Source organism: Phyllobates terribilis, unplaced genomic scaffold, assembly GCF_046119375.1.
Source record: "Phyllobates terribilis strain yellow unplaced genomic scaffold, ASM4611937v1 Scaffold_7__3_contigs__length_470593459, whole genome shotgun sequence".
Taxonomy (NCBI): domain Eukaryota; kingdom Metazoa; phylum Chordata; class Amphibia; order Anura; family Dendrobatidae; genus Phyllobates; species Phyllobates terribilis.
Window position 1 is genome coordinate 131,076,044 of NW_027362767.1, and position 17,196 is coordinate 131,093,239.

Consider the following 17,196-nt stretch of genomic DNA (forward strand, 5'->3'; position numbering starts at 1 on the left):
TTCATTTTCTTAATAAAAATCCTCCTTGTTCTCAAGAACAAAGTAATATTTAATTCTACATTAGTGTTCAGTTCTTTGCCTAGGTTACCGGCCACCACTGTGGTGTCCTCATGGGCAGTCACCGAGGCAAGGCATTTACGCCTCTTGTGGGTTCTACGTCTTAGAACCTCTCTATTCTGGCTGGATCTGACCGGCCTCAGTGCCCTGTGCTTCTCCCATCATAAAGAGGCAAAGCTGGCTTCCTGGTTCTGCCGGCAGTCTGGGAGAGCTCTTAGTTGGACCAGCGGTGCGACCATGCCACTGGTTCTACTGTCAATCTTCAGGAGCTCACCTCCACAGGAAGCCGGGAGGTGCACTCCTGAAGAAAAGAAGGGAGACAACCCCATTTAAGGAAGATAGAATTGATAAGCTCAGATTCACTTCAAAGGAAATCAGGAGGTTTTTGCTGCTTCATCTGAGAGCAGCATGATGTAGGGGGCAAAGACCCTGAATCCAGCGATGTATCACTTAGTTTACTGGGTGCAGCCGTTCTGACAGTCGGAGCTGTTAAATGTAGAATGCAGCTGAGCTGAGAAAGCTAACCCCGCCCCCACCACATTTAACCTCGCCCACATCAAGCTGTGTATGTATATAGTCTATAGATAGTGAGCTGCTTATCACAGGAGGACTAGTTCTCACACACCAGCTTATCTCCTGGTAATAAAACCTTCACTGTAAGTAAACAACAGCACCATAGCCTGATAAGTGACACATCATTGAATTCAGTGTTTTAACCCCCTACCTCATGCTGTCATCAGATTACATAGCAAAAACCTTCTGACAGATAACCTTTTAAGGTATGTTCACATGTGCAAGTTTTCTGCAAATCTGTGTTACATGTGGATTTCCTGCAGCTTTTTCCCCTTTGTAAGGTTGAGACTTGGTGAAATTTCACTCGCTTTGATGCTACTGCTGTTAACAGATTTTTTTCGCCTGCAGATTCCTGTGGAATATCGCAGTTTATCTGCCACGTGTGAACATCACCTTAAATTGCCCCTTTGAAAATAAAGATCACATATACTTGCCTCCCACACCTGTGCCATTCCAGTGATGTCAGCACCAGGTTCCAACCCGCTGGTTACATTGGCATAACAGGCTGCAGTGCTCATACGTCCCCTGGATGTTTTAATTTTGTTTTGAGGGAAGAGTGAGCGCCAACATATGTTTTTATTTTAAATGGGGAAATTTAGCATTTTAAGAAATAGTTGCCCAAACATCGGACAACCCCTTAATGGGGTTGCCACACCTTTTCTCTTCATGAGCACAGCGCGCCCCTGCCTCCCGGCTTCCTGCCCACCCTGGAGGTGGTGCACGTCTTATGATTGACAGTTTGGACCAGCAGTACAGCTGCGAGCAGAGACGGCTTTGCTTCTGCAGCATCGGAGGGCTGCCTCAAAGAGCTTGCAAGCGCTGCGCTCATTACCTAGGACACATCTGCAAGTCAAAAATATTCAACGTGTGCATAGGGAAAATGTATATTCTTGTACCGTGTTAGCCACTAGATAGAAAAATATTTTAGTATACCACAAAATCTGAAGAGTCACATATTTATACACAATAAGACACACAAAAAAATGGAATAGGTAAGACATGTGATGAAAAGCAGAGTTATTATGGAAGAGATCAACAGTTCTGGCTATAAATATTTTAGCAGTTAATAGATAAGGAGTGTGAAGGTCCTGTGTCCAGTGTTGTGATGGCCTCACAGGTCTGAGAGTCTGAGGAGCGCATTCCTTAGTTGATGTAGAATGACATAAATCCATGCGACACATTCATTCCTGCTCTGAAAGTGTTAAAGGTCACCATGAGTTTATATTCCGAGACTCTTCTTTCTCTTTGAGATTTGAAGTTACCTTTTAATACCAGTAATTTCATGTCTTTTATGCTGTGATCAGTGGAACAAAAATGCTTGGCTACAGGCAGATCTATTCTTTTTTCTTTTATTGTGTGGCGATGATGATTCATCCTTGTTCTAAGTTTTTTCTCTGTCTCCCCTACATACAGACCCCCAGCTGGACATTTGGTACATATAATTAAGTACACTACATTAGATGTGATACAGCTGAACGTACCTGGGATGTTATAGTCCTGATGTGAATTGGGGATCTTTATCTTGTCTGTGGTCCTTTTATAAATGGACAGGTTTTACATTTTTTCTGGTTGCAAGGAAAGGTACCCAAGTAGTCTCGAAAACTTGCAATTTGTTACCATCTTTTCAATTAGCCATTGAAAGGTATCAACCACTGAGGACTCTCAAATCTAAATATTTTTCAACGTGTGCATGACACTTCAGGTTTTTCCTTCACTTTGCTGGCATCAGGTTTTGCTAGCAAATCTGAAACTTGTGCACACAGCTTTATATTTAGCTTTTTGCGGATCTAAAGAGGCATTGCGTCCAATAGATCTCTGCACCCCCTATTTTTCTAGAAATTAGTAGGGTGACAGACCCCTACATATAACTTCTGACTGTATGAATGGAGTCGACCCATATACTTTTCGCTGCCTAGTATTGCAATTCTTACAAGGGCCAGATTACGTGCAGGATTGATTTGCAGTTGTTGATTATAACCTGACGTCACAACAAAAATGTATAATTTCTGCCATATGTAATTTTCTTGGAACTGATGTTTTTTCTTCTTCTGCAGACTGCAAATGGAAATGTTGAAGCAAAGGTGGTCTGTTTCTATAGAAGGCGAGATATATCCAGCACCTTAATTTCTTTAGCAGACAAGCATGCAAGTAAGTGCAGATTTCCCTCTGTTGCTGCTTCCTCCAGGCTTATCCCTGCTGCTCAGTAATACACAGGAGCCCATCTTGCATCTCATCTTACATAAGTAAATTTTAAGTAATCCGTAGCATCAGGAAGTCTCACCGTTTCTCCCAATACAATGATATCTCCCAGCTCATTAGCGGGAAGTCTCACACAGCAGTCAAGATAGTGAGACAGTGGAGAACCAATCTGTAGCCTTCCTCTCAAATAAGAACTTTAATTACAAAATTAAACAGGATTTGTAATTACTCTCTTGTGGATGTATGTTATGTTACATTCTGTAGTGTTTAACATTTTTTGGAAACGTTACTAATCCTTCATTGTTTCCAGGATACAGCGCAGTATAGCATCTTGTAGTGTGACCAATCAGGCCGTGTTCCCACAAGGGGCGAAATTGCAGATTAGAATCTGTCACAATATAGAAATGCAGAAGAATAGAACATGATATGGATGTGACCGCATCAAACGAGCCCTAGAATCTGCTCTTATGTTTTTTTTTTTTTTTTTTTGCAATGTTTGAAGGGTTCTTAGAAGCCCACTTGTTTCTGGCTTTATTTCCTTGCTTCCTCAACGTTGGTTGAAGCATAGACGAGTTTTTCTTTTTGCTGCTATTTTTATTATAGGACAATGCTCCTTCTGTAGTGGACGGACGTCTTATCACCCACCGTGCATCACATAGCCACGCACACAAACCGCTATCCTATCTTTTTTGGTTATAGGGTCGCACGTCTGTCAGGGAGACTATGTCTGCTTTCTTGTAGATTACTGTATCTACAAAAACGTATCAGATTCCTCAGAAATAGATTCCATATCTATGTTTCCAGACATACATTTAGGAGTAAATAGATTTTTTTTGTTTTCTTTTAGGGCTTTTTGTTCTGTGATAAATCTGCTGCACTTTCCCTTTTTTTGCAGTTGTGTTCCCATTTTTTTGCCAGGAATGATGGCTCTTGGTATGACCTGTTGTTAAAGGGTTATTCCCACCTTTCATAGAAGGGTAGTGCCGAATAGTGCTTGTAAATACAAGTATTTTTGCAATTTACTGTATATTAAAATTTTCAGCTGTTAAGATATTAACACATTTTCTTTTTTAGTTTACAGCTCATTGCTTAGGAGACTGACCACCGCTGCTGGCTAGCTTGTAAGAACTGTTCTGAAGCAGGATTAGGGGGTAACACTGCCCTCCAGCTATCCTGGCCTGCTTAAAAACAGTGCTTACAAGCAATATAAGTTTGTTTTGGAGAATGTAAGGACTAAATGTAGTCATAGACCTAAGAACGGTTTCACACGTCAATGTCCGAGTTTGGACCGCGATGTTCGAACCGGCTTTAAGGCATATATAAGATGATTGAGTTCAGGTGAAGAGAACCACATCCGGTCCATAATCGGCATTACAGACTTGTGAAACCGGCCTTAGCTGTTGGCTGATGCCTTATTTGGCTGATGACTATGCGCGACTCCTCCGCCATACACATACACGCTCAATTTGACCATATGTGAGCTTGTTTTCACTGAAGAAAGAGGAGTAGGTCATGTCTTCTCTTCTCTTAGAACAAAAATATCCAGCCTTTAAAATTCAATATATCCAATCCTCTTTTCCCCTGAGATCATATACAGTGGGTACGGAAAGTATTCAGACCCCTTTACATTTTTCACTCTTTGTTTCATTGCAGCCATTTGGTAAATTCTAAAAAGATCATTTTTTTTTTCTCATTAAAGTACACTCTGCACCCCATCTTGACTGAAAAAAAACAGAAATGTAGAAATTTTTTCAAATTTATTAAAAAAGAAAAACTGAAATATCACATGGTCATAAGTATTCAGATCCTTTGCTCAGACACTCATATTTAAGTCACATGCTGTCCATTTCCTTGTGATCCTCCTTGAGATGGCTCTACTCCTTCATTGGAGTCCAGTTGTGTTTAATTAAACTGATAGGACTTGATTTGGAAAGGCACACACCTGTCTATATAAGACCTCACAGCTCACAGTACATGTCAGACCAAATGAGAATCATGAGCTCAAAGGAACTGCCCAAGGAGCTCAGAGACAGAATTGTGGCAAGGCACAGATCTGGCCAAGGTTACCAAAGAATTTCTGCATTACTCAAGGTTCCTAAGAGCACAGTGACCTCCATAATCCTTAAATGGAATAAGTTTGGGACCACCAGAAATCTTCCTAGACCTGGCCGTCCAGCCAAGCTGAGCAATCGTGGGAGAGGAGCCTTGGTGACAGAGGTAAAGAAGAACCCCAAGATCACTGTGGCTGAGCTCCAGAGATGCAGTAGGGAGATGGGAGAAAGTTCCACAAAGTCAACTATCACTGCAGCCCTCCACCAGTCTGGCCTTTATGGCAGAGGGGCCCGATGGAAGCCTCTCCTCAGTGCAAGACATATGAAAGCCTGCATAAAGTTTGCTCAAAAACACATGAAGGACTCCCAGACTATGAGAAATAAGATTCTCTGGTTTGATGAGACAAAGAGAGAACTTTTTGGCGATAATTCGAAGCGGTATGTGTGGAGAAAACCAGTCACTGCTCATCACCTGCCTAATACAATCCCAACAGTAAAACATGGTGGTGGCAGCATCATACTATGGGGGTATTTTTCAGCTGCAGGGACAGGACGACTGGTTGCAATTGAAGGAAACATGAATGTGACCAAGTACAGAGATATCCTGGATGAAAACCTCTCCCAGAGTGCTCTGGACCTTAGACTTGGCCGAAGGTTCACGTCCCAACAAGACAATGACCCTAAGCACACAGCTAAAATAACAAAGGAGTGGCTTCAGAACAACTCTGTGACCATTCTTGACTGGCCCAGCCAGAGCCCTGGCCTAAACCCAATTGAGCATCTCTGGAGAGACCTGAAAATGGCTGTCCACCAACGTTCACCATCCAACCTGGCGGAACTGGAGAGGATCTGCAAGGAAGAATGGCAGAGGACCCCCAAATCCAGCTGTGAAAAACTTGTTGCATCATTCCCAAGAAGACTCATGGCTGTACTAGCTCAAAAGGGTGCTTCTACTCAATACTGAGCAAAGGGTCTGAATACTTATGGCCATGTGATATTTCAGTTTTCTTTTTTAATAAATTTGCAAAAATTTCTACATTTCTGTTTTTTTTTTCAGTCAAGATGGGGTGCAGAGTGTATTTTAATGAGAAAAAAATGAACTTTTTAGAATTTACCAAATGACTGCAATGAAACAAAGAGTGAAAAATTTAAAGGGGTCTGAATACTTTCCGTACCCACTGTATATGGGAAAAATCCAGGAGGTCCTCATACCTACTTTGTGGTCAGCTGGTCCCCTCGCAATAGGTCTAAGGGTAATCGTCAGAATCCTTCTACACCCCCTTGCAGTCAGTCCGGTGCTGTTTGCGTCAGTTCAGACCTGGCAGTGTTGGCCGTCTCTTTGTTATGATCCTATGAGTAGAGTGTTGGAATAGATCAAGGCTGATGTGAAAGCATACCCTAAACATTCAGCTCCCTCCAGTCCAAGTCCTGATGTGTGTGATTAAGGCTCTCACCGCTCTATTAACAAAGCTGAATTTTTATTTCTTTTTTTCTAGGAGAAATGGAAGAAGAAATGGAAAATCCCGAAATGGTGGATTTACCTGAAAAATCAAAGCATCAGTTGAGGCACAGAGAGCTGTTCCTATCTAGACAGCTTGAGTCCTTACCAGCTACACACATAAGGTGAGTAATCAACATTTGCGTGATAAATTGCCTGTGATGACAACCCCTTTAGTATGTTAATTATTTTTTTTGACTGGCAGAGCTAAGATGCAGCATCTCTGCCGTTACCGCTGTCACTACTGACTACATGGCACTCACTGAGCGCTAACTAGGTTGCAAAACAAGACCGAAGTGGTTGTGGGCCTCTTCTGTCTCCTCGGATTTCCCCAGCAGAAGCATTAAAGGGGTTTTCCGAGCAGAGAAAAAATAAAACACATTTGGCTGTTTCTGTAATGAGTCGCCAAACTCTCCTGTTGCCTTTATTTTCCTTTTTTTATTTGCGCTTAAGCCCCTGCAGGCATCTGTTGTCTGTTATTGCTTACACCCTGAACTACCTGCCCGCTCTCCCTCTGTGCCTGTACGCTTCATTTTTCAGCTCACACACTCCCCACCCTCAGTGCCTGCCCACTCCCTACAAAGCACCATCCTGAGACTCCTGTACAGTATCAAGATGGATAAATCTTTGCTCTCATTTTCTCCGTCCTTAGATTTGTCTCGACACTCTCGTCTTGTTATATGTGCTCACCCTGGCTGGCTCAGTGTATTGTAGGGGAGAAGGGCATCAAGCAATGTAATCTAGCCCTTTGGAACGCCCAGCTCAATCCAACTGAGGAGAAAAGGAGCGGCTGCGTCAGGAGTTATAGAGGGGAATGACAGATGGAGGGACAGGATACTCCCTGTTTCTACTTAGAGCAGAAAAATAAATAAATAATTAGCTGGGTAGAAAGGAAAAATCAGCAATTGTAAGTACACAGTGCTGTATAATATGATGATTGCAATATATTAAGAGGATAAAAACTTTGATGGGAGGAGGAGAGCTTCTTTAAGACCGCAGCACAATATGCACAACCGTAATTTTAGATCACATGTAATATTAACCCACCTATCATCTGCTGTGTGCCCCCATGTATTACAGACTTTTAGTCATTTGTTTAAAAAAAAAAGTTTTATTTTTCTGTAAATAAATATAAATTTTTTTATTTTTCTTTAGGGGAAAATGCAGCGTTACTTTGTTAAATGAAACGGAGTCCTTGAAATCTTACTTGGAAAGAGAGGTTGGTGATGTCAGTATGTTTCTATTACATTATTAATGTGTTGGGATATAGGCTGTATTTTTAGTGTTTTTTATTCCTTTGTGCACACTATACGCAATACGCTATAGAAGTATACGTCAATACATATAACGGAAAGACAAAGCTAATGCAAAATTGTATACAAATAATAAAATATTAATATAAAATACTAATGCTTCTCTCCACCCATCCGCGCTGTCAGGGGGCTAATTTTTCTCCCTAGAGCTGATTCTTTCAATACAATTTTGTGACAAACTCATCTGGTCCAACTAAGAATGATAAATTACCAAAGAAAAGAAAAAAAAATTCTCTTTTTTTTTTCCTCTTTCACATAAAACTTAAAAAAAAAATAAATAAAAGCAGAGACCATTTCTCTTACTACTGCATTTAATCCAAATTTATGCCTCCAAAAGAGCGGGAGAACAGAGTTAAAAAAAAAAAATAGTCTGACTGCATTGAACTTTGTCATTTCTTTTTTTTAATTGAAATAATAATTTAAAATTATAAAATGTGTGTGAATATTAATATAAAACATATGGTTCTGTGCAAAGGTTTTAGGCTGGTGTGAAAAAAATGTTGAAACGCGTTAATGGTTTCTTTTTATTAATTAAGAAAATACAAAGTGAATGAACAAAATAGAAATCTACCGTATTTTTCGGACTATAGGATGCAATTTTTTTTTCCCCCTCAAATTTGGGAGGAAAATGGGGCGGTGTCTTATGGTCCGAATGTAGCTTACCGGGGAGTTGCGGAGGTTGTGGAGCTGGATCGCAGGACGCGGGGTCCCTCCCTCAGGAACCCGGCGGCAGCAGAAGCGATGAGATGCTGCGGGGCCCATGTTGTTGATCAGGCAGAGCGGAGTGCATTGCTTTTTCGGCGGCCGCGGCTATCTTCCCGAAGCTGTGATCTACAGGGAAATGGCCACCCGAGCCGGCGCATGTTCAGACTGGGATCTCGGCCACCATTTCCCTGAGGCCCGTGGCCTCATATCCAGAATCGAAGATCTGTGGTTAGATCTCGAAAATATTTGGAACAAACGTCCTGCAGAGTTCCTTCAAAACCTGTGTGCAAGTGTCCCTAGAAGAAGGCAAAGGGCACCACAGATTGATGGGATTTAGATTTCTCTTTTGGTTTATTCGTTTTCCACTTTGTTAATTGATTAAAAAAATAAATAAACCCAAAACAAAAAAAAAATGTGCCAAGACGTGTTTTGATGGGTGAGGGTTTTTTTTTTTTTTTTTATAACCTTATTTTATTTTATTGCCTGTGATTCTGTTCTTTAGGGTATGATGTGCTAAGATATTTCTGTGTCCATTACTATATGGTCACAGATATTGGTTGACTACTTGTCTAATCATTTGTATGTACCTTGTACCGTGTTTATTTATTTGTTCATTATGTATAAAGTGGCATGTAAAAGTTTGGGCACCCCTTGTCAAAATTACTGTTATTGTGAAGAGTTAAACAAGTTGAAGATGAAATGATCTCTAAAAGGGTTAAAGTTAAAGATGACGCATTTGCTTTGTATTTTAGGCAAAAATTATGTGTGTGTGTGTGTGTGTCATTTTAATATTTTAAAAATTACAAAAAGGAACATGGGGAGATGCAATCGTTTTGGCATCCTTGGAGATTTGTGTGCTCAGATAACTTTGACCAAGTTTTCAGACCTTAATTAGCCTGTTAGGGTTATAGTTTGTTCACTATCATCGTTAGGAAAGGTCAGGTGATGCAAATTTCCCAGCTTTATAAAACCCTCCTCTAACCTTGTGCCAAAAAATAGCAGCCAAGGGCTCTTCTAAGCAGCTGCCTAGCACTCTGAAAATGAAAATGGTGGAGATCCACAAAGCAGGAGAAGGCAATAAAAGATAGCAAAGCGTTTTCAAGTTGCTTTTTTTCTCAGTTTAAAATTTAATTAAGACATTGCCGTTTCCAGCAACAGTGGAGGTCAAGATAAGGTCTGGAAGGCCAAGCAAAATTTCAGTGAGAGCTGCTCGTAAGATTGCTGGAGAAGCAAATCAGAACCTCCGCTTGACTGCAAAAGACCTTCAGAAAGATTTGTCAGGCTCTGGAGTTGTGGTACATTGTTGTACTGTTCAGAGACACCTGCACAAATATGGCCTTCATGGAAGAGTCATCAGAAGAAAACCTCTCCTGCATCATCACCATAAAATTCAGTGTCAGAAGTATGCAAAATAACATCTAAACAAGCCTGATGCATTTTGGGGAACATGTCACGGGTATAGGGAAGACTGGATTGAATGAAATTTCAACAAATTCTTGATGCAAACATAGCACCGTCTCTAAAAAAGCTGAAGTTGAAAAGAGGATTCTACAAATGGATAATGATCCTAAACACACGTCAAAATCCACAATAGACCACTTCAAAAGGCGCAAGCTGAAGGTTTTACAATGGCCCTGATCTGATCATTGAAAATCTGTGGCTAGACTTCAAAAGAGCAGTGCATGCAAGACGACCCAGGAATCTCACAGAGCTGGAAGAATTTTCCAAGGAAGAATGGATGAAATTTCCTCAGACAAAAATTGAAAGCTGTGATATGATGCGCTCCCTGGGGCCGTGGAGTACTCGGCACCGGGCCTGTCGGTTCTCTTGGGACAGTCACGGTGGCGGGACCCGGTCCATGGCCCCAGGCAGTCACTAACGGAGGGGAATAAAGTTTTGGGGATAAAGTTTTGTGACTCCACCTGTGGTATGCGGCTATAGGTGGCCGCCGCTACTGTTCAGATCCACTGGGACCATTGGTGACGCAGCAGAGATGGTTCAGCTCTCCACTTGTAGAGCTAGGAACCAGGGCAGTTAAAGAGGTAGCTTTGTTGTTGGTGTAGTGCAAGGCAGGTGACTCGGCAATTAAGTCAATGACACAGCAGGGTGCTGTCTTCAAGTTTTTACTCACCGTTCTTATGAGGTTCCAGGTTACAACTGCCAGCAGGTTATAACAGCTCACCGAGTGCTCCGGGGAAGTGATCCAGCCAACTCTCAGATAACTTGGGTGCACTTGACCGGGACCCCCTTCTTGTATACCTTTCCTGGGTCGCTCTCTGCGCTGGCTCTCGCCCTCCTGCCCTGAGCCACACACAGTGTCCCGAGCCAGTGGCCACAGGTCTTGTTGGGCGACGTCCTCTCTGTCCCCTTGGTCCTACATGGCCACCTTTTTCAGCGAATGGGTGTGGTTTTGGCTACGGCACTTAAAGATACCGCAGCCTCTGATTTGCTAGCTGAATCTTGCAGTCCCCTACTGCGACCTGATCCTTTCTCCCGACTACGGTCGGCGTGAATTTGGGAGCACGGGTGGAATCCGCACTTCCCATGCCCCTAAGATCCCTTCTCTGTCTCTGGAGCCCTTCTCTGACTCCCTCGCTCCTCTCGTTCTCTCTCCTACTGGGCCCTCACTCTGTCTGGACCCTACTCCTCAAGGGTCCTCACTCACTGGGCTCTTCTAGATGTTTCTACCAGTCTTTTTATACTGTGTCATGTGACCCACGTCACGAACTGTTACTCTACGTGGTCCCCTCTACCTTCAGTCCTTCCTTGTGTGCTCCCCTAAACTACTTCCTCCACCCACCTCCTCTACCTAGTTCCCTCCTCCAGACAGGGACTGGGACTGTGCTCTCCCTCAGGAGCAATCTCGCCCTTCCCTACTGGAGTGATGTGGTGTTGGATGTGGGTGTGTGGGTCCCAGGTAGTGCTCCCTCCTCACTCGAGAGTGGGGTACCACACCTCTGGCTGAGATGCAGTACATCTGTGGCGACTGAACCCGCAGGGGTGCCACAGATACTTCCAAAAGGGGGTGCTAATAGGTACTAAACATACAGGCCTAAACTTTTGCATCGGCTAATTTTTAAATGTAAAAAACGTCAGCATTTTTTTGGGGGCATAAAATACAAAGGAAATGTGTCCTCTTTGTTAGTCCTTTTAGAGATCATTTAATCTTCAACTTGTTTAACACGCCACTGTATATATGTTGTCCCATGAGTAGGACTTCATTTTGAATTTTTAACTTAAATTAGTGTTGTGACTCCTTCAGTCCTGGCACATCTTTTTTTGTTTTGGGTTCATTCTTGTCTTTATTGTGCCTTATTGTGTTTCTGATGTTAAAATATAAATTATTTTCACTTATTTTTTAAAAATATTCTTACTTTTTAGCATTTTTTTCCCCACACTCTCCTAAATCTTTTTCACAGTAGCATTCAGTATAGATATACTGGAAATATAAAGTATGTATGTATTTATGTCATGGCATATATGTCAGTGTTGGCACCTATGAAATTGTTCCAGAAAATTATTACAATGACTTGTTTTGTTATACACATGTTTATTTCCTTTGTGTGTATTTGAACAACACGAAAAAACTGCAAATTGGACATAATTTTACACAAAACCCCAAAAATGGGCCGGAGAAAATTATTGGCATCTTCAACTGAATATTTGGTTGCACACCCTTTAAAATGGATAACTGCAATCCAACGCTTCCTACAACCATCAATAAGCTTCTTACACCTCTCTACTGGAATCCTGGACCACTCTTCTTTTGCAAACTGCTCCAGGTCTCTCATATGTGAAGGCTCCTTCTCCCAACAGCAATTTTAAGATCTCTCTACAGGTGTTCAATGGGATTTAGATCTGGACTCATTGGTGGCAACTTCAGAACTGTCCAGTGCTTTGTCTCCATCCATTTCTGGATGCTTCTTGAAGAATGTTTGGGGGGGTCATTGTCCTGCTGGAAGACCCACGACCTAGGACGCAAACCCAGATTTCTGACACTGGGCACTACATGGCTACCCAAAATCCTTTGGTAATCTTCAGATTTCATGAAGCCTTACACACAGTCAAGGTACCCAGTGCCAGAGGCAGCAAAACAACCCCAAAACAGCTTTGAACGTTCGCCATATTTGACTGTAGGTACTGTGTTCTTTTCTTTGTAGGCCTCATTCCATTTTCGGTAAACAGAATGATGTGCCTTACCAAAAAGCTCTATCCACAAGACAGTTTCCCAGAAGGATTTTTGCTTACTCTTGTACATTATGGCAAACTGCTGTCTAGGTTTTGTATGTCTGTGTCAGCAGTGAGGTCCTTCCTGGCCTCCTGACATAGCGTTTCATTTCATTCAAATATTCACGCTGACACTGATGCACCCTGAGCCTGCAGGACAGCTTGAGTGTCTTTGGAACTTGATTGGGGCTGCTTATCCACAATCCGGACTATCCTGTTGCAATCTTTCATCAATTTTTCTCTGTCATCCTCATCCAGGGAGATTAGTTACAGTGCCATGGGTTGTAAACTTCTTGATTTATGTTGCGCACCGTGGACAAAGGAACATCATCAAGATCTCTGGAGATGGACTTGTAACCTTAAGATTTGTTGATATTTTATAACCATTTTGGTTCTCAAGTCCTCAGATAGGTCTTTTCTCCTCTTTCTATTCTCCATGCTTAGTGGGGAACACACATATACACAATGCAAAGATTGAGTCAACTTTTCCCTTTATCTGATTTCAGATGTGATTTTTATATTGCCCACACCTGTTACTTGCCACAGGTGAGCGTGAACGAGCATCACATGACTGAAACAAAGTTGTTTACCCACAATTTTGAAAACGTGCCAACAATTTTGTCTGGCCCATTTCTGAAGTTTTGTGTGAAGTGATGTCCAGTTTGCCTTTTTTTCTGTTTTTTTTTTTTTCTGTTGTTCCAATACACACAAAGGAAATAAACATGTGGATAACAAAACATGTGTAAGTGCAATAATTTTCTGGGAGAAATACTTCATTTTCTGGATCAATTTCAAGGGTGCCAACACTTTCAGCCATGGCTATACATTAAATACACAAACACACATGTACAGTAAAGGAAGTAATTATTTGATCCCTTGTTGTTTTTGTAAGTTTGTCCGCTGATAGAGACATGAACAGTCTATAATTTTAAGGGTGGTTAATTTTAACATTGAGAGAGAGAATATCAAGAAAATCACATTGATTACAAAAATCACATGAAAATCACAATGAATTAGATACATTTTTTTGCATTTTGCAGTGAGAAATAAGTATTTGATCCCCCTACAAACCATTATGAGTTCTGGCTCCTACAGACCAGTTAGATGCTCCTAATCAACTCGTTACCTGCATTAAAGACAGCTGTCTTACATAGTCACCTGTATAAAAGACTCCTGTCCACAGACTCAATTAATCAGCCTCTAACCTCTACAACATGGGCAAGAAAAAAGAGCTTTCTAAGGATGTCAGGGACAAGATCATAGACCTGCACAAAGCTGGAATGGGCTACAAAACCATAAGTAAGACGCTGAGTGAGGAGACAACTGTTGGTGCAATAGTAAGAAAATGGAAGAAATACAAAATGGCTGTCAATCAACATCGATCTGGGGCACCATACAAAATCTCACCTCGTGGGGTATCATGACGAAGGTGAGAGATCAGCCTAAAACTACACGGGTGGAACTTGTTAATGATCTCAAGGCAGCCGGGACCACAGTCACCAAGAAAACCATTGGTAACACATTACGCCTTAAAGGTTTAAAATCATGCAGTGCCCGCAAGGTCCCCCTGCTCAAGAAAGCACATGTGCAGGCCCGTCTGAAGTTTGCTAATGAACACCTGGATGATTGTGAGAGTTATTGGGAGAAGGTGCTGTGGTCAGATGAGACAAAAATTTAGCTCTTTGGTGTTAACTCCACTCGCCGTGTTTGGACAAAGGAGGATGAGTACAACCCTAAGAACATCGTCCCAACCGTGAAGCATGGTGGGGGGAAACATTATAGTTTGGAGGTGCTTTTCTGCAAAGGGGACAGGACAACTGCACCCTACTGAAGGGAAGATAGATGGGGTCATGTATCGCGAGATTTTGGCCTGCAACCTCCTTCCCTCAGTAAGAGCATTGAAGATGGGTCGTGGCTGGGTCTTCCAGCAAGACAAATGACCCAAAACATACAGCCAAGGCAACAAAGGAGTGGCTCAAAAAGAAGCACAGTAATGTCACGGAGTGGCCTAGCCAGTCTCCAGACCTTAATCCCATAGAAAACTCATGGAGGGAGTTGAAGCTCCGAGTTGCCAAGCGACAGCCTCAAAATCTGAATGATTTAGAGATGATCTGCAAAGAGGAGTGGACCAAAGCTCCTCCTGACATGTGCGCAAACCACATCATCAACTACAAAAAAACGTCTGACTGCTGTGCTTGCCAAAAAGGGTTTTGCCACCAAGTATTAAGTGTTGTTTGACAGAGGAATCAATGCTTATTTCTCACAGCAAAATGCAAATACATTTATCTAGTTTATACAATGTGATTTTCATGATTTTTTTGGATATTCTATCTCTCAATGTTAAAATTAACTGACCATAAAAATTATAGACTGTTCATGTCTTTGTCAGTGAGCAAACTTACAAAAACAGCAAGGGATCAAATAATTTCCTTCACTAAATATAAAGATTGTGTGTATATAATATCAGATACAGATTTCTGTTTATGTTGTTGCTTTGTATACTATGTGCCTAGCCTTGCCATTATGCTTGGGTTTTGGCACAGAAATTCCCTGTATGTAAACCACATCTGCCATATTCTTTGTGTACCAGGCCATTCCTCCCCCCACATCCCTTCCTGAGAGTGGTAACTGCATGCAAACACTTTTGGGTTTTTTTGGTTTGTTTTTTCTTCCTTTCTCATGCCTTTTTTTGTCTCTTTTTTTTCTGCTTCTAGGATTTCTTCTTTTACTCCTTAGTGTATGATCCCCAGCAAAAGACACTGCTGGCCGATAAAGGCGAAATACGTGTGGGTAACAGATACCAAGCTGACATCACAGATCTGCTAGAAGAAGGTATATTGGTGGAAGAATGTGTATGAATATTTTTACTACATTTTTTTATGTTGCCCTATCTGGTTTCTAATGTTTCATGTAGCCAGTGTTTATTTAGTGGTCATATACATGTCGATGTACCTGAAAATAGTTAATTTAGCTAATTCAGCAGCCAGAATATTTTACATCTCATGTAGTGTTAGAACTTTCTTTACATGGTCATAGGTTTGATTCTGATAAGTGACAGAAATGAAAATTATTTAAGCATTTGTTGCAGCTTGTCCCACTGACCTAAAATCACTTTATCTCCTTGTTTTATGATGGAATACAAATGAATTGTGTTTCAAGAAGGTAACATTGTACTTCGAGAAGACCTGTTGCTTTTACAAAAAAAAATTGAGTTAAATAACTTGTAAAAATCATTGAACTTCCCTGATTCTGCTGCTCTTTTTCATTTTTGTGTTGCGTCGCTCCTTTTTAGAGATATTCATATTTGTTTCTTCTGAATGTTTTTTGCTTTTTTTTTTTATAGTCTTCTCTGGAGGCGTGTTCTTTCAACCCTGCCTCCCAGTCGCTGCCAATCACAGCATCTGCGACTGCTAGTCTGCTAAGCTGTGATTGGCAGTGTCTAGGAGGGAGGGTTGAAAGAACACGCCTCCAGAGAAGACTCTGAAGAAACGCCTGCTTGCACTATAAGTAGAGATTTCATATATTGGACTCCGAAAGCAACAAATGTGAATATCTCTGTAATGCAGCGACGCAACGCAAAATGGAAAAAAGCTGCAGTATCTGGGGAGCTCAGGGATTTTCCCAAGGTTTAACTCAATTTTTAGCGCCATACATCGCTTATAGACCTGCCTGCGACAGGCGAGCACTGTACTCAGTGCATGTGCAGTCGTTACCCCATTTAAGCGGGGCGTTGCAGAGCTCTGCTCTTGGGATTAGTGAGGGGCTCCTGAGCAAATTATCGTTCATCCTGACGGGATTAACCCTTTGTTTCTTGCAACCTGTGAGAGACATGTCAATGTCGCCTAATTTTCTCATTTCTGACCTTGGACATTGTCAGGTTTGACTGTCAAAATCTGCATCAGCACGAAACCTTTGAGGCCATGTTCCCACATAGCATCGATACTGCGTTTTATCGCGTACAGAAAATCTGCGGCGTTTAACTATAGAGATTAAGTGATTTCAAGAAAACTCCTGGCCACTGTGCGTCTGGAGACGCTACCCAACTTTTTTTTTTTTTATTTTTTTTTCTTGTGGGGAGTATAAAAAAATAACATAAAAAAAAATGCAGTTTGCGTTTTTAAGTGCAGAATCAAAGCTTTTCTGTACTATAAAAAAAAAAACGCTGTTCCAAATCTGCAACAAAAACACATCAAATAAAAGGGAAATACAGCAAAAAAATAAACTGCAGCAAAAACTCGATAGTAAGAAAATTGTTGTTGTGTTTTTTGACGCGGACAACTGCAGAAAAATATGCAACATTTACTCTACGTGTGAACACGGCCTTATGATCAGATGTGTTTTGTACGTTTTTTTCTTCTTGATTTTTGTTACTTCTTTTCTGTTCAGGAGTAGAAGATGGTAGAGACCAAGCTTTCCTTGAGACAAAAGTTTGGGAGGCAAGCAACCCCCTTACGGATAAACAGATAGATCAGTTTTTAGTAGTTGCACGGTAAGAAAGTCTTGAAGTTCTTTCTGTATATTACAATTTTTTATTTTTTTTTTAGTGTTGCATACCTGTTATAGTGAAATATAA

General features: G+C 41.4%; 1 protein-coding gene across 9 annotated transcripts in view; it reads left to right on the forward strand.

Moving 5' to 3' along the window:
- Window positions 1–17,196, forward strand: part of MTA1 (metastasis associated 1) — a 133,994-nt gene that overhangs the window by 26,184 nt on the left and 90,614 nt on the right. For 6 of the 9 annotated variants that reach the window (XM_073639150.1, XM_073639152.1, XM_073639154.1 and 3 more), the window contains exons 3-7: window positions 2,685–2,778; window positions 6,377–6,503; window positions 7,534–7,606; window positions 15,338–15,455; window positions 17,010–17,112. In XM_073639150.1, the coding sequence (XP_073495251.1) occupies window positions 2,685–2,778; window positions 6,377–6,503; window positions 7,534–7,606; window positions 15,338–15,455; window positions 17,010–17,112 (515 nt within the window). The remainder of the gene's footprint in view (window positions 1–2,684; window positions 2,779–6,376; window positions 6,504–7,533; window positions 7,607–15,337; window positions 15,456–17,009; window positions 17,113–17,196) is intronic. The other 3 variants (XM_073639151.1, XM_073639158.1, XM_073639156.1) reach the window with 1 other exon arrangement.